General features: G+C 39.9%; 1 protein-coding gene across 1 annotated transcript in view; it reads right to left on the bottom strand.

Annotated features, from left to right (window-relative positions):
* The window catches only part of SLC6A5 (solute carrier family 6 member 5), a gene marked incomplete at its 5' end in the record, with an annotated part of 81659 nt that overhangs the window by 32531 nt on the left and 30484 nt on the right, over positions 1 to 18644 (bottom strand). Inside the window, 4 exons of the mRNA XM_081328331.1 lie at positions 4328 to 4431; positions 12112 to 12246; positions 14827 to 14959; positions 17240 to 17381. Coding sequence (XP_081184457.1) covers positions 4328 to 4431; positions 12112 to 12246; positions 14827 to 14959; positions 17240 to 17381 — 514 coding nt within the window. The remainder of the gene's footprint in view (positions 1 to 4327; positions 4432 to 12111; positions 12247 to 14826; positions 14960 to 17239; positions 17382 to 18644) is intronic.

The following is an 18644-nucleotide window of genomic DNA, read 5'->3' as shown; positions in this document are numbered from 1 at the left end:
CACCAAAAAAAAAAGAATTAGAACAACTTACAGTCCAAATGACAAAAGCAAAGAAGGAAAGAAAAACAACAACAAAGGGCCCAGGTGATGTTAGTCACAGTCTCTTCAAGAGACCTTCTTTTTTAATAAGTTCCTAAAGCTACCAGGAAGAAGGCTAATCTGATCCCAATGGAGAAGGCATTCCACTGGGTCAGCATTGCAATGGAAAAGCAATGCTTTCTAACATCACCTCTCCTGACATTTCAGAAATGTTGGACAACACAGAGCTCCTTCCTACAAGATCTAACAGATTGGACTAAATCCAGTTAGATTTAGTAGGCAGTGGTGGGATTCAACCGGTTTGCACCAGTTTGGCAGAACCGGTAGCTAATTTTTTTGTTGCCCAGGCCCAGAATGGACTTCCGGAAGCAGCAACAACACAGACAACTGGTTGTTCACATATTTGAATCCCACCACTGGATGTAGGCCTTCACATAACCAGGTGCCAAGCATCAAAGATCTTTATAAGTTAATACCAGCATTTTAAATTTAGCTCAGAAAAACTGAACCAGTAATCAGCGCAGAGCCTGAAATATACAGGGCAGGGCAGCATAATGTACAGCACATTGCAGTAAGCCCTCTGGGTGGTTATGAGAATATGAGTTACTGCCTCTAAGTCCTCCTGAACCAGTTAAGGACAAGAAATGGCATACTGTCCAAAGTTGTACCATGATCTCCATCTGCTGTTTAAACAGGAGACATGAGGCCAAAAGATAAGATTCCCAAATCATGAACCTACTCCTGGAACAGACATAGGTAGTTCTCAACTTAAAACCATTCATTTGGTGACCATTCAAAGTTACATCAGCACTGGAAAAAAATGACTTATGATCATTTTTCATATTTACAAGCCTCCCCATGTTCAGGTGATAAGTTCTCGGAAGTATGGCAACTGGTTCATGTTTATGACGGTTGCAGTGTCCTCGTGATCACTGTTGTGACTTTTTGATAACCAAAGTCAATGGGGAAACCAGATTCACTTAGCAAACATGTTACTAAAAGGTCACAAAATGGGGAAAAATTCACTTAACAACTGTCACGCTTAGTAACAGAAATGTTGGGCTCACGTTGTGGTCATAAGTCAAGGACTACCTGTAGTTTTCATCTAAGGACATCACTGGTGCTACAGGAGGTGTATGAATAGCAGCTCTGTCTTACTTGGGTTCAATCTGAGTCTGTTCTTATCCATCCAGACCTTCACAGCCTCCAGGTCCCAGGAAAGAATATCAACAGCATCTCCCGCACAGAGGAAGATTATCATTGGGGATAATAAAAATACTGCTGGTACCATAGGCCAAATTACTAGATGGCCAAATTACTGTTAGAAAGCTGGAGGATAAGAACAAACCCTTGCAATACTCCATTAAGTGAGAGGCCACTGAATCAATCTATCCTGCCCACTAGATCAAACTGAAATATCTCAGAGGATAGTATAGAACTACTGCAAAGCATTGTCCTAAATCTTTGCAGACAGTGCAGTAAGATACCAGGCCTAATATTATCTGAGTTAGGCATGCTGAGTTATCTGAAAGGAGAAGAGTGACGCACTGCTCCTGGACTTCTGGTTTGCCAATGCGGCTGCCTGGATGTCTGGAAGGCAAGCTCTGGCTTCCACGTCCAGTTTGGCATTGCTGGAGGACCCTGGAAAGGGTCGAAAGTCACCCTGTAGGAGCAACCAGCAAGGAGGGGATCCCCGCTTGATCGTGGAATGGCAGTAGCTCCCCTCCTTGCTGGTTGCTCCTACAGGTGACTTTCGACCCTTTCCAGGGCAGCCCTCCAAACTGGCAGACGAAAGACCGGCCATAGAAATATGGCTCGTCACTAGGCTGCAGACAGCCGAAGTCACACTTACCATCAGACAACTTTAAAGCAGCGCAGAAGAGACTGGGTGAGAGCTACCTCTCTTAAATCCTATCTTTTTTACCTGCATAAGCTGCTTAAGTACTTTCCCCCCTGTGGAGAGGGAAGGGAGATTTTACCCCTCCCACTAAAAACAGCAGTAACTGACTATCCAGGAGAGTTTAAAAATGTAAGAATTACTTGACCCTAATTGGAATTTTCCTTTTTAAAGTTTGTGGACTAAAAGACTTTCTACTTTTACTGAAGATCTGGGTTTTTTTTCACTTATAAAAAAGAAGTAAAACTGAAAAGATTATAAAAACCTCGGACCTAAAGGATGCAGTGCTCCTATCCACAGAAGTTGGACTTCAAAATCTCCCATAAAATCATACTCTAAAAGAACCTCCTCCCCCATACTAGTAATAAATTTACAATCGATTGGAAATGAAAAATACCCTTTGCTTCCCATATCTAAATTGCACACCTATTTACTAATGCTGAATTTGTTTTATTAAAATATTCAGTGACAAGTTTAATTACACAATAAATATATATTTCTCATAGAATTATACTCCCCCAATAGACGTACAACAAATTTGATTCTGTCAACATTTTAACAACATATTCAAACAAATACATTATTTTTGTCCTGCCCTTCTACGTGATAAATGTACATCTATGCATACATTAAGCATACATTTGTATCCAGATCTCTTTCTGATTCTATCTCAGAGCAGTGCACACAATTTCATACTGGATGCATCTGCAATCACATGCAATGAGGAACTCAGATTTTTTTTTCCTTTTTGGTACAGCAAAACAAAATGACGTATCATCGCAAAATTGATTATTCTTTGTTCACAACAATGTGAAGTCACTGTTGCCAGTTCTTTAAGTGCTGTTGGCCTTCATACACATTGAGTTCTTCCCAAGAAATTATAATGTATTAGCATAGCATATATGTGGGTTTTTCAAATGACAGGTGCAAATTTTGTCAATATGCAGATTTTCTAAGTAGGAGCCAAGATTTTTGGGTATGACACCCAGTGAGCCGATAACCAATGGGACCACCACAATTTAAATTTTCAGATCTTGATACTGTATGATATTTTCCAATTCTTTGTCTGTTCTACTATCCCCTGATAATGTCACATCAACTGTCATTTCATGATGATGATGATGATGATGATGATGATGATGATGATGATGATGATGATGGTGACGGTTGTGAACATAATGATTTACTCAGACAGGCTTTGGAATTTCTTTCTTGAGCACATACTACAGATAGTTCTCAACTTACTATCACAATTGAGCCCAATTGTTGTGAGACATATGTTAAGTGAGTTTTGCCCCATTTTACAACCCTTTTTGCCACGGTTATTAAGTGAATCACTGCAGTTGATAAGCTAGTAACTTGGTTGTTAAGTGAATCTGGCTTCCCCATTGACTTTGCTTGTCAAAAGGTTGCAAAAGTTGATCACGGGACTTTGGGACACATCAACAGTCGTAAGTATGAACCAGTGGCCAAGCATCTGAATTTTGATCACATGAGCATGGAGATGCTGCAAAGGTCGTAATTGTGAAAAATGGTCATAAGTCACATTTTTCAGTGCTGTTGTAACTTTGAACAGTCACTAAATGAACTGTTGTAAGTCGAGAACCACCTGCACTTTTTCTCTATTACTTGTTATGGGATATTCTTATTATTCTTAATTTGTAACTTTAAATCATGTAAAAAGGAGTATAAAGTGTATAAATGTTTAAATTTATAAGAGAGCAGACAGAAGGATGGAGGATCAGCTTTTCAGCAATTATATAGTGATTGTTCTCAGTTATATATGAGCTTACCAATTAAATTATATCAAATATTCTATCCTAATGACACTGGGAGCTTTTTTCTTTATTTGAATTTGGAATTAATGCAACTACCAAAATTATTACTGTGCTACTGATACAGTAAAAATAATGGTGCAGTAATTGTACCAGTGAAAATCATAAATTATCTTTTCTGCTTCAGAGTGTTCCTGACCTATTTCTCAATTACAAAGCTTTCTTTAACAGAGATCATCCTTGTGTTATATTTCATGCTGCTATCCTTGACTCTTGACAATCCTCTAGATTGCTTTCAACCCAGCCTGTTTCTAATTAGGGCATCCATTCAGGAGGAAGTAGGACACACTAACCCCAGAAGTCTCGTGATTTTCGAAGCAGGGCTATCAGACCTGCAGTGCAAAGATCCATGCAACAGCAAATGCAGCTTTTGACTACCATCCTGTCTTCCAGATATTGCAACTGGGGTCTGGTAGTCTAACTTTGAAGTTCTGATGACAGATTGATGTTATAGATGCAGATGACAATGATGACATCAAGCCAAGGTCCAGAGGTTCCTGGATTTATCGTTGTTATCTAATTATTAGGGAAACATTGCTGAATGTTTGTGACTTACCTGTATAGATTGTTATGGAATTTGTTATAGGAAGACAGAGTAATCAGACCACCCCATGCAGCAGATAAAGAGAAAAATATCTGAGTAGCAGCATCTTTCCACACCTTAAAAAAAAGATTGATAGAGAAAATTAGGAAGGTTTTTTTTAAAAAAATAGAAATAGCAATAAAAACAGTTAATGTGATTAAATAAGGCTACGAAACATGCCATATATGGGTTGTGTGGCAGTACAATGAATCCACATTGATAAATGGCTTTGTGACCTTTACCAGGTGGATATTTTAGCCAATAATGAATGAACAAAACAACAATGCATTTTGAGCTCTGGTGAAATATTTAGCTCTTAGAGAACAGAATATGTATATATGTATGTATGTATGTATGTATGTATGTATGTATGTATGTATGTAGTACAGACTAAAGACATTCCTCTGACCATATTTTGCAATTTTAAAAAATCATATTGCTTCATTCAGATAACCATTCCTGTAGATATTTCCTGAATTCTCCTATTGGAAGCAGTCTGATTTATTGTACTGTCACAGAACCTACATATGGCATGTGTGTGTGTGTGTGTGTGTGTGTGTGTGTGTGTGTGTGTGTACACATACACACACATATACATATATACATATACACACACACATATCCCTGCCAACTATACAAAGACAATAATTTCTGGGTTCACCCAAAAGAAATAAACTCTTATCACCTAATTTCTAATATTGAGCTGCTGCTATTAAGCAGTAGCCACACACAACCAAGTACCACATAAATGCTACACATAGAACAACTCAAAGCACACACTCTGCTAGAGAGACGTTCCTTGAGGATGGGATCCAGCAGAAGTCTGAAAGCTCAGACTAAACCTCTGGTCCCAGTGACCGATCCAGATTGGATCCTGTAACTTTTTTATTTTCACATAAAATTATTATTATTATAATAAATACTTCTAATTTGCTTTTACATTTTTATGTTTTCATTCAGTTTCAGTATTGAATAATAGAATCATTAAAACAATCACCCAATACAAATGCATAATGCAGAGTTATTAAACAATAAAACAAATAAAATCCATAGTATTAGAAGCCATAATAAAACCCTGGCAGATAAAGCAATAAAAATATATAAAAAGCTGAAACGAATAAAATAATGTTAATCCAATACTTAAACTCATCTAGGTAGTTGGGTTTACCTAGGGGCCTCTGGGGGAGACGCACTAAGAGGCCCCTGATATGTTTTTTAGCCGGTTATTTTAAGGGTTTAGGGAGGGGGAGGTATAGTGGGGAGGGGAGGGAACTAATAACTGGCAATCAGTCTGGGTCCGTTATGGGCTCTGGTGGAATGGGGTTGGGGGTGGAGGCTGCTGGCTCTGCGTGTGCTGGGGTGGGGTGTCAAATCCCCACGACGATAGGGAATGGCAGCAGGTGGTTGCACGGAGGGCCACATCAATATCTGGGATCGCGCCCTCGCTATCTTCGAGCGGTGGCGTGCTCCAACCCTCTGGTTAGCACCCTTTTGCCTGGGGATGAGGGTGATCAGGTCCCTGAGCTTAGGCTGGTGTATTTTAATGCCAGATCCGTTGTTAATAAGGCTCCCCTCGTTCGTGATTTGATCGAGGAGGAATGCGTGGATCTGGCATGCATTACCGAAACCTGGCTGGGCTCGGAGGGAGGGGTCCCTCTGACTGAGCTATGCTCCCCAGGTTTCTGTGTGCTACACCAGCCACGGGCTCAGGGTAGGGGCAGTGGGGTGGCGGTGGTTATTCGGGAGACTTTATGTCCGCAGGAGACCACCATTGTCCAGATAGGTGGGAGTGAGTCCCTCCTCCTGAGATTTGGCCCTCGGGTCCAGATGGGCTTGTTACTCACATACCTGGCACCCAGCTGTGTGGCAACAGCCCTGCCTGGGCTGCTCGACACCCTCTCAGGGTTGACGGTGGAGTTCCCCAGGCTTATAGTGCTGGGTGACTTCAACCTGCCTTCCCTGGGAGGGTTGTCAGAGTTAGCTCGGGAGTTCATGGCTTCCATGACGGCCATGGACCTGACCCAGGTAATTCAGGGCCCGACTCATGGGGGGGTCACACTCTCGACCTGGTTTTATCTGGGCAGTGGTTGGATGATCTGGGAGGGGGTTTGCCAGCCATTTTCCCCGTCATGGTCCGATCATTATCTCCTGTGGCTGGTCTTCCGCTATGCCAACCCCCGTCACTGGGCTGCGGAACCGACCAGGTGGTTCCGCCCCAGGTGCCTAACCCAGAACGGTTCCAGATGGCGCTTGGGTCTATACCCATCGCCCTCATTCACAGCCAGGCCAATGCCTTGGTGGATGCCTGGGAAAGGGCGGCCACCAAGGCACTCGACCGTGTTGTACCCTTGCGACCCCTGACCCGGCGCAGATCCCGTTGGGCTCCATGGTTTTCTGTGGAGCTCCGGGAGATGAAGCGTTGGAGACGGTGTCTGGAGAGCGGTTGGAGGTCCATCCGGTCCGAATCTGACCGATTGCAGTTAAGAACCTTCATAAGGTCTTATCTTGCGGCGATGAGGACAGCGAAGGCTAATTATTTCGCTGCCCTCATCGCGTCCGCAGATAATCACCCGGCCGCCCTGTTTAGGGTGACTCACTCCCTTCTTAACCAGGAGGTGAGGGAGGATCCCTTGCAGGGTCAGGCTGAGGAGTTTAGTCATCATCTGACGGACAAAATCGCTCAGATACGGACGGGTTTGGACTCGGACTGGGCAGAGTCTGACCTGGAGGAATCGGATGGTCTTGAGCATGTTATCTGGACTGAGTTCGATCCTGTTTCCCCTGATGATGTGGATAGGATTATGGGGAGGCTGAGCTCTACCACCTGTTTATTGGACCCGTGCCCCTCCTGGCTGGTTTTTGCGGCCCGGGAGGAGACACGAGGCTGGTTCCAGGCAGTAATAACTGCTTCCTTGAAGGAGGGTATCTTCCCCTCCACCTTGAAGGAGGCGGTGGTGAGACCCCCTCCTCAAGAAGCCTGCCCTGGACCCGGCTGTTTTAAACAACTATCGTCCAGTCTCCAACCTTCGTTTTCTGGTGAAGGTTGTTGAGAGTGTGGTGGCGCATCAGCTTCCCCTGTTCCTGCAGGAAACTGATTATCTGGACCCGTACCAATCGGGTTTCAGGCCCAGGCACAGCACAGAGACGGCATTGGTCACGCTGGTGAATGATCTCTGGCGGGCTCGGGACAGGGGTTATTCCTCTGTCCTAGTCCTATTAGATCTCTCAGCGGCTTTTGATACCATCGACCATGGTATCCTACTGTGGCGTCTCAGGGGGTTGGGAGTGGGAGGCACCATTTTACGGTGGTTCTCCTCCTATCTCCTGGGCCGCTCGCAGTCAGTGTTGACGGGAGGGCAGAGATCCGCCCCGAGGCCTCTCGTTTGTGGAGTCCCTCAGGGGTCAGTTCTCTCTCCCCTCCTGTTCAACATCTATATGAAGCCGCTGGGCAAGATCATTCATGGTTTTGGGGTGGGGTATCATCAGTACGCTGATGATACCCAACTTTTTTTCTCCACCCTGAACCAACCCAGTGATGCCCTCACCGTGATGTCCCGCTGCCTGGAGGTGGTCTGGGTTTGGATGGGGAGAAACAGGCTTCGTCTCAATCCTGCCAAGACTGAGTGGCTGTGCCTACCGGCAACTCGGACTAACCAAGTTTTTCCATCGTTAACTATGGGGGGTGAGGTGTTACCCCCTGTTGATAGGACTCGCAACTTGGGCGTCCTCCTGGATTTGCGGCTCAGTTTTGAAGACCATATAGGAGCCATGACCAGGGGGGCTTTTGCCCAGGTTCACCTGGTGCGCCAGTTGCGACCCTACCTGGACCGAGATGCCCTACGCACAGTCACTCATGCGCTCGTGACCTCCCATTTAGACTACAGCAAAACTCTCTACATGGGGCTGCCCTTGAGGACCACTCGGAGGCTTCAACTGGTGCAAAATGCAGCCACGCGAGTTGTGATGGGGGTTTCCCGTTACTCCCATGTAACACCTCTGCTCCGTGAGCTGCATTGGCTTCCGGTTGCCCTCCGGGTGAGATTCAAGGTGCTGGTGATGACCTATAAAGCCCTAAATGGCTTGGGTCCAGGATATCTGAGGGAACACCTGCTGCCGGCATAAAGTTCCCTTCGTCCTGTGCGCTCCCACAGGGAGGGCCTTCTCAGGGTGCCGCCGGTAAAAGAATGCCAGCGGATAACACCCAGGGGGTGGGCCTTCTCAGTGGGTGCACCTGCCCTTTGGAACCAGCTGCCCGTGGAGCTTAGGACTGCCCCCGACCTTCGATCATTTGGCCAAGACCTGAAGACCTGGCTCTTCGAGCTTTCCAGCCCAGGCTGAGTTTTAATTGGGGTTTTAACTGGGGTTTTATATGTTTTATATTTTTTCAGGGATTTAGTTTAATCTTTTTAATTGTTCTTAATTTTTGTATTGACGTTTTTTATGCCCTGTAAACCGCCCTGAGTCCTACGGGAAAGGGTGGTATATAAATTCAATAAAATAAATAAAAAATAAATAGTACCAGGTGAAGCTTTCCAGGGAGATACAAGTCTCAAGAGAAGACTATATATGTAATCATCGCTTGTCTAATCTTTAGAGGATATGGTAGCTAGAGAATATGCTCTACAAACAATTTTACAATTAAAAATATTCATAAGGAAGAAAAAATACTTTAGATACACAGACCCCAAATCAAATCAGGATTTTTTTTAATAATTAAAATTTAACACTGTGAATTGTACCCATTAAATGGGGATATTTTTAAATTATGATAGGTCTTATATAATTTTCAAATGCAGCTTCCTATACACCACTCTAATAGCCCTTCTATATATTACCAGGGCATAAAGACATAATCAGCTGACTTAACTGATCCTTATTTGGCACTAGACATCTGTTACAATGACAAACCAGATCCTCATCCCTCCTCAAGTATCTATTTAAGGCACTCAACATACTAATGAGGAACAGATGAAGATCTTTTGGAGTATTAGTGGTGATTATGAGGTGGCTGGATTAAAGCCTTGGAGATATCTAGTTGCTGATGTTGCCACACAAAGAGAAAATCCAAAGCTACAAAGACAGAATTATAGAAAGAACGTGGAACATAAGAAGCATGAACACAGGAAAGCTCAGCATATTGAAAGGCAACTAGAAAATGACATTTTAGGCCTCAGCCAATTGAGATGGGCTTTTGACACAGACAAATATATACATGGACAACAACAGATGGAGTGGGGGGGGGAATCATACTGACTACATTATAGCTTGAAGGAGGAGGAAGAGCTCAATTATAACATCAAAAACATGACCATATGTTGACTGTGGAACAAACCACAAACTGTTCGTGTGCAAGTTCCATAATGTAGCCTTGAGCATATGCCCACCATTCTCAAGGAGAATCTCAGGAATCACTTTGAAGTCCTGAATCCATTAATAGAGAACCAGAGGAAATGTGGAATGAGCTTAAAGAAGTCATTCAGAATAAAAGTGAAAAGAGACTGCCAGAAATGAAGAAACAGAAGAAAGCAAACTTGATGTTGGAACAAACTATGGAAATTGCCAGGAAGGAAAGAGAAGCCAAACCCAAGAAAGACAAAATCCAGAAAGGAAAGTTATGCAGAATTTCAGAGAGCTGTTGGAACAGATAAGAAGCAGTATTACAATATCTCTAAAAACATTGAAGAAGAGAAAAGACAGGGAAAGACAAGGATGCCAGTAACTCACTTAAAGAAAACCAAACAAAGATGAAAGGAGTATTCTGAATACTATTCAGGACACATCAGAACATATTCACTACTTACAAAAACCTTTAGTACTAGAAGATGTAGTTAGATTAGCACTCTGGTCATTAACGAGTTGAAAGGCTACAGGCCCTGATGGATACCCACTGAAATATGACAAGCATCAAATGAAGAATCAGTAAAGGGTTTAACTAAGCTATGCCAGCAAAACTGGGGAATGACACATTGATCTACAGATTGGAAGGAGCCAATCTACATTCTAATACCAAAAAGGTGCCTTAGTAGACTGTGCAAACTATCATACACTATTGTTAATATGACATTATATTAAGTTATTGCAATGTATTTGATGTCATATACTAGCAAAATAATGCTTAGGATCACCCAACACAAATTAAACATGGAAAAGGACAGTGGTGTTTAAGCTGGCTTCAGAATGGCCAAAGAATATAAGACATTATTGTTGATGCATTGCTGAATAATAATATTATTCAGCCAAAGCCAAAAAATACCCCCCCAAAAAAGTCATTATGTGCTTCATTGTACAGAAGGGCCTTAGATTGTGTTAGTCATGTCAAGCAGTGGAATGTGCTTTAAAAAATGGAATCACAGAACATCTCAATGTCCTGATGCAAACCCTATACACAAATCAGGAAGCCTTAGTACAAATGGAACATGTTGAAACAGATGGGCTCCAAGTCAGCAAATGACTGAGACAAATCTGTATACTGTTCTCTTTCTGTGGAATATACAGTATATTAAGAGAAAGTGGATTGGAAGAAGATGAATGTGGCTCATGTTTCAGATGCGGGGAAAGAAGCATCAGTGATCTGCACTCTGCTTACTACAGGTTGTCCTATACTTGCAACTGCAGTTTCATTCTCTGATGTATGCCCAAGTTCTCCTTGACACAAATAATATAAATCCATGCAGATATATCTTGATGGTTTAGTTCAGTCTCACAAAATTAAAGTGCAAGGTAACCCAGACACTAAGCTAAATAAATCTGAATCTAAATAAATTCGTAGAGCAATATTATATTATCTGACATCTGTTCTAGAAACTTGGGGTAGGGGACATATATTATTGTTGTTCTAATTGGTGATTTTAGGATTATATGCTGTTCAGAGTCACCACTATGAAAATGGCAGCCGTACAAATCATATAAATAAATGAATATATTCCATAATTAGTTAAATGGCTTATACTATTTCTCTTTAGTTTTAGCTACTCTGTAGGAACCCTCAAGAATGGAATAAATAGACACCCAATAACAGGGGTTTTAGCTTAGAAAAACTAAAGACACTTAGACAAGTCCACAAAGTAAACCAACTAAAGTCACATGAGTCTCTGTTATGTTACAAAATTTGTATTTTTTCAGAGTGTTGTTCAAACCACTGACTGGTTATAATCTGAAAGTAAACTCATAACTGTAATTTTGTCTTTCAAGCATCATAAATTTTGAATGTTCCTGTTCCTATATTAATTTCAATGTCTTCTCTTGCGTGTCTCTACCTGCTTGTGTAGCCTCTTTTGAATGGGACACCTACTGTCATTTAAAAGTTAGTACTGTGATTAAGAGTAGCATTACTCATGATTATACTGTCATGAAATGATCTCCATTCTGAAACACAACAACAGTTTTGAGGACTACAGACCTAGAATCAAGTTTAAACTCAATAGCAATTTCCAATTAGAGAACAGTTTGTGTACACAACAAGTAGAGCCTTAAGCAAATGAAGTATTGTCCTGAAGGAGGCAGTAACATTGACCAGATAATGTTATAAATACAGCTGTCATTTTTTAATATATATATATATATATCTTTTATTGCTTTTAAAATTGTGACAGGTAAGTGGGGGGGAAAAACAAAATTAAGAAATACAAGCATGGTCAAATCAAACACAGAAAATAAACTATCATAAACATTCATAGCACATAATGGTTTCTTACTCAAAAATAATTCTATATGTGGCTTTATTCCATTACAGATTATATCTGGAATAACAAGCTTACCATAGCATCAATTAATTTCTCCCATTTAGGTGTGATGAAGTACCACATTCCAGCCCCAGCTCCTGGCAGGGTAACTCCTCTGATAAGTAAGACGATAAGCACTACATACGGGAATGTAGCAGTAAAATATACCACCTAAGGAAAAATGAACAGATAATGTAACTATTCATTGACACTATAAGAATTTTTTATAACTGCGCATATCTCTACGCTACTGCAATCTGAGTCACTCTCAGAGGCTTACATAGAAAAAAAATGTTCTATGTAAAAGGTTAAAACATCCATGGGAAAAATAAAAGCAATATCATTGCCTTAGTGCTTACAGTAAATTATTGCACAACTTTTCGGTGACATTTGCTCATGGGAATATAAACATAAAAATAATAGAATGGTATGACGTATGCAAAGCCCTAAATTAATAAAATAGCAATGTTTGGGGATAATTAATGCGAAAAGTAACTGCAGCTGTATGTCTCTCTCTAGAGAATATCTATTCTCTAAAGGAATATCATCCCTACAGATAAATGCTAGTCTATTAGAGATACATTTCTCTCTACACTATGACTACCAAAAGAATGAAAATTGCAGTTGTTCATTTTCTGGAACAGAAGTGACTAATGTAAAATAATCAATCTCTAAAGTCTTTTTTAGGTGTGCAATAAATTATTTTGTAGCTTTTATTCCAGCAAATGTTTTTCCACTCATAAAAGATACACATAAAAAACACATTCTCCAAAAGTTCTGTTACATCAAGCAACCAGGAAAGCAATGCTGTCTTCAGGGCCTGAGTACTGCCTGTGTGATTACAAAAGGGCAATTTTTGTCCCCCATAGCATGCCCTCCTGGAGGATTAGATGGCCCTCACTCCAACACAAAATGTGACTAATGTAATCAAGACCAATTGCTAAAAAGCGAGGGACATTCTGTACTGTAGATCCATCAGCCAACTCTGGGGTACCATTTGCAGAACTGCTGAAGAAAGAATAAAATAAGTAGAATATGTTAATCTGGTAAGATTGAAGTAGAAGGAGTGGCAGAGCCTGGGGGATAAAGTTAAAAGAGGAATCACCCTAGAATCCCTACATAGCCAGACCTGAACTAAATCCAACTTCCTTTGGATTCCGTTGACCATTATCTAACTCCAAGCAGTGCTAACTGTTGGCTGACAATATCCCTGTGCATAAGCAGGAATAGCAATAAATTAGTTTAATCGGACCATCAGGTATGGACCTGATCTTTTGTGCCTGATAAAGACACAAAACTGGACATGTCCTGATGGCCTTTAAGACTCACATCAACAAAAATCTAAATAAACCAAAAATAACTTTTAGGATCCTGAAATGGGAACAGATACTTGTTTTTAAGAATTAAACTTGCAGTTGGTATGACAGGTTTTATGGTGATTCTCCAAATATTATTTAATTCTAATATTCACACTACTACTACTTCAGTGTCAGAGGCTTCCATGGTGAAAGTATCTGCTGGTGACATCACCATTGCCCCGGGAATGAAGTTGCCCATCAAAGTGGTACCCATTTATCTACTCCACAAGTGTCAAACTCGCCGCATCACGTGACGTGTCACGACGTATCGTGACTTTTTTCACATTGCCGTAGCTAGGGTGGGTGGGGCTTCTGTATGATGCAATCGGCCTGCGGGCTGGCACTTTGACACCCCTGATCTACTCGACTAGTATCTACTCCACTCGACTAGCATCTACTCCACTTGAAAATGGTTGTCCATTTCAAACTGCTTGGTCGGCAGGACCTGGAGCATATAACCGGAGCTCAACTCATTTCACAGCTACAACTGGTTCTCAAACATAAACCTGCCAATTGTCAGCCCAGCATTCTAACCTTATGAATCACCTCTTCTAACATTCATTAAACCAAGTCATAATGGCCAATAGTCAAGGATAATAAAAAAATATTCTAATAACATCTTAGGAGCAACAGGTTTCCATCCCTAGAATACATGCATACCCCCCCCATTTTCTTTTTAACAAAGCCTGTTAACACAAATAATTGAACACCATTAATAATAGAAAACATATCTTTTATTTATTCTAACCTAAAAATGAGGCAAGCTGGCACAGAGAATAGAGATACCCTTAATTCAAGTTATTTATGTGTGTGATTTTCAACTGGGTAGTTCTTGACCAGGAATTGATAGAAACAAACATCTCATTAGGAAAGATGAGAACTAGTATTTATTAGTAATATAGTTAGTAGTTAAATAATTACTATGATTTTTTGGACTATGATTTCCTAAGCATAATATAGAGAGACCTAAGCTGTAAAACACTATAAAATAGCATTTTATTCTATTCCATGATAAAATAGCATTATTATGATTTTCCAAGATATCTAATCTTTGTCGCCCAAATTCATATTTTTACCATATTCTTCAGTCATATTATAAGCAAATTTCTCTTAAATATATAACCTGCCATCTTTACTCCTCCTGAAAGCCAATGGAATATAAAAGCCATGCCATGAAAAGGTCATGTATGAAAAATGAGAACTTAAACTTGAACCAATATGCACATCAAAGAAACTAACTTTTCTTCAGCTACCATGCACACCAGCAGCAGGTACAAAGTTGCTACAACATTTCTCAAAAAGCTATCACGTATTCCAGTAATGCTTAGATGTTGGTATTGCAATATATTCATTTCTGAATTAAAACTAGAAATGGTCTAAAATAATGTCTTACTTTTCCTGATGTTTTTATTCCTTTAGCCAGGGAAGCATAGACAATTGCCCAAGCTAGAAAGAGAGACAGTGCCAAAGGCCACCTGATTTCACCAGGATATTCAATTCCTGCAGAAATCTTCAACACAAAGTACCTAAGAGCCAAAATGTCAGTAAGTCATGACCATTTGTCTTTACCTAGCATCTGCATTAATTATAGTTGTTTTTGAGCATTTAAGAATCTATTCCTTTACTTTTTCATTACGATTTTTAAAATAAAAAATAAAAGCAGAGAAAACTTCACAGCCACTAAAGTCCATTTATGAGATCCCGTTTTCTTCTAAGATACATCTATCCTATCATTCGAATTTAATATCCAATGCAAAAAGGTTAACAGAAAAGGGGAGGGGACAGAAGGGAAGGGAAGGGAAGAAGGGAAACTCTAACTCTCTAAAAGAAATGTAACATCTCAAGGTTTAACTATTACATAAACAAATTTTGTAGTCTTGCACGAAGTCACCTTTTCAGTAACTAGATTGCCCTATCATTTCCAGATCTCCATACTGACTATGAGCTGTTTTCCTGAGTAGAAAGATACTAAAATGATCCAAATCTGGAATTTACTCAGATGGATTCCAACAGATCTTGGAAATGTTATGAGCTGATTTTATGACTCCACCCAAAACTGGCTGCTTTGCAATATAAAAGTAATTAAGAGAAACGAAGACTGTTTGTTCCAAACTCTCGGTGCTGCTGTTTTTAATATACACCAAAGCTGAGTGCAATGAAAAGTTCAGGGACAGGTAGAACACGGTAAAGAACATTTCATGATAAGTCTAATCAAACTAAAAGCCAATTATTGAGCCTATCCTGTGGTAGAGGGGGGAAAAAACACTTTTTCTCTACCATTACTGTATCCTTACAATGTAATCTATCAGGCTTTTCCAAGAGGTTATTACTAAAAAAATATAGATTCTCAGTGATGTATTGTAACATGTTTCCAAAATATTTTGAGGTCAAAATCTCTTCGTTCTACCACAATTACAATTATTAAATTTTTATCCCAATATGGATATATAGTAAAGTCAAGGTGGTGAACATCCATAATACTCCTGCCTCTTAACTTCCCTACAACAACCCTGTGAGGTGGGTTGAGCTGAGAGAGAATGACTGGCCCGAACTCACCCAGCCTAAGGGAGGCCTAGAACTCACAGTCTCCTGGTTTCCAGTCCAGCATCTTAGCCACTACACCAAACTACCTCTCTGGAATCTGAATCTGGTTTTAATATCATGGATATATCTAAGCATATAACTATTTCTGGAGTTTGAGTCTCAATAAAGGGGCAAATCCACCTATTTTTATGTCTACCATTCCTCACCCAACTCTACCCCAAGTATTATATCTACAGGAATACCCAGTGCTACTCTAAGGCAGTGGCCCCCAATTTTTCCAGCTCTGTGGACTGGTGGCAATGGGCAGGGGGGGGGAGGAGAGGGGATGGTTTCACGTGTGCACGCACCACTTGCACAAATGAAGCTTTGTGCGCTTGCCCGTTTGTGCGACCTAGTTCCCAATGGGCCACAACCCAGTACCAGGCTACAGACCAAGGGTTGGGGACCTCTGCTCTAGGGAATTAACATTGAAGCAATACTTAGGAAATGTGGCCACATTAATTAAAGTATGTTTTGAATCCAAACCATAAATTGTTTTGCTGACACAAGGGCACCCATTAAATAACCTTTGTCCAAATATTAGCATCAATTCATATTAATCAATATAAACAAATATTAGATATACAAAAAAAAATCATACAGCAAAACTAGGGGAAATCCATATAGATAATATTATAATCTTCTTTTCACTTGCTTTATTGATTGAGCATATGGCATATTATACATGGACTAGCATTATTTATTACTATTTCACCTAGCTTAGTACAATAAAATATAAATGTTAAAAAGATATAAGTGCAAATACCAATGTCTAGGCCATCTAACATATTGGGAAGTGTATATATAAATAAAAATGACTGATTACTCCTGCATCCACTGTTATCTGAATGATTTTCCATTTCCATAAGTATTGTTGGGAGTCAGCTGACATACAAATTGGATAAACACATAAGTGAGGAACTTTCTTTCCTTTCTTCTCTGACATTTGCTCTGGAAGAGTTTTCAATCTTTTGGATCAGACATGAAAGTTGCAGAGAAAAATGGGAAAAATCAGCAATGTTCAATTGCTAATTGCTTAGTGCTAATGGAAGACCACGATTGGATCCAACTGTATCCTTAAAATGAAAACTTCAGGCAAGATAGTCTTAAAAATATAATACATTTAAATATAGAATTAAAAATATCTACCACAAAGTGGCTTTTTTGCCAAAGATTTCCTTTATTTTTTTTAAAATTATAAAACTTTTATCAAACAATCTTACTTGAAATATTCTTCACTGCCACTGACAAAAGTCTTGTTGACATGGCTGGTATAATTGACCATTGTCAAGTTTGGATAGGCACTCATACAAGAAGTAGAGTTTTTTATTTGTAACTTGGGATGGTCACCAATGATGCAGGAATCTGACAAAAGAAGCAAATCAAAAGGTTGATGTTGTGGACCAATTTATATTCAGACACTGTTGGGAAATAATAGTTAAGAAACTACCCCTTACGGTGAAAATATATTTCAGTTTACACATTTATAGGTAGTCCTTGAGTTAAACCAAAGTTGGAACCAAAATTTCCATTGCTAAGCAAGGAGCTTGTTCAGGGAGTTGCACCCAATAGTTACAAACTTTTTTGCCAAATCACTGTGGTTATAAAGTGTATTAAATGGTTCTTAAGCAAATCAATTACTTTGCTTGTCAGAAACAAGCTGGGAAGTTTGCAAATGGCGATACAGGATCCTGGGATGCTGCAACAGACATAAATACATGCTAGTTGCCAAGGGCTTGAAATTCTGATCATGTGATTGTGGGGATGTTATGACAGTTGTAACTGTGAAGACCCTAAGTCACTTATTTCAGTTCTGTTGTTATTGCAAACTTTTGCTAAACTAATGGTTGTACGTCAAGGACGACCTTATTTGTTTACAAATACAGTCTCATGATCACAACAACTGTCTTAAATATTTTGACCCGATTCTGCAGACCTAACCTACCTACCCTGTGAAATAGTTTCCCCCAGAGGTTAGTTTAGCATTAACTTAGTCATTTTTTAGTAAAGCTATCAAAACAAAGTTGTTTTGCATGGTTTCTGGAAGTTGTTGTTGTTGGTTGCAAAGTTGTGTCCGACCCATCGCGACCCCATGGACAACGTTCCTCCAGGCCTTCCTGTCCTCTACCATATTCTGAAGTCCATTTAAGCTCACGCCTACTGCTTTTCTGGAAGTTAATATTGCCCATATTTTGGGGTAAATGCCTACAGTTTGAGTAATGTTTTTAATGTTTATTTTAAATACGTTTATCTTGTTGTAATTTTATTTATAGTTTTGAATAACATCATCTAAACTGAAAACAATTTGCAAAATTCATTACTGTACGAACATAATCAATAAATCCAATGTTCAGATATAAGCAACCTGTGTTTCATTAAGCACCAATCAGGTTCAAAAATGATTATTGTACCCTGCACTTAATAAAACAGTTTACTGTATATAGTTTGTTTCTTTGCATAAAAATAATGAAAAATTAAAATTTAGTAGCCTCATAAGAGAAAGTAAAGTGTTTTAAATCAGTATAGTTGATTTAAAACAGCACAGTTAAACCCCTTTATAAAAGCTGTCGGGAGTTGATATATCAATGAGGTGAGTGACATAGAAATTTAATAAATTAAATAGATATA

Source organism: Vipera berus (assembly GCF_964194415.1).
Source record: "Vipera berus genome assembly, chromosome: 1".
Taxonomy (NCBI): domain Eukaryota; kingdom Metazoa; phylum Chordata; class Lepidosauria; order Squamata; family Viperidae; genus Vipera; species Vipera berus.
The sequence above is the reverse complement of the archived record's forward strand: the minus strand, read 5'-3'. Positions and strand labels throughout refer to the sequence as shown.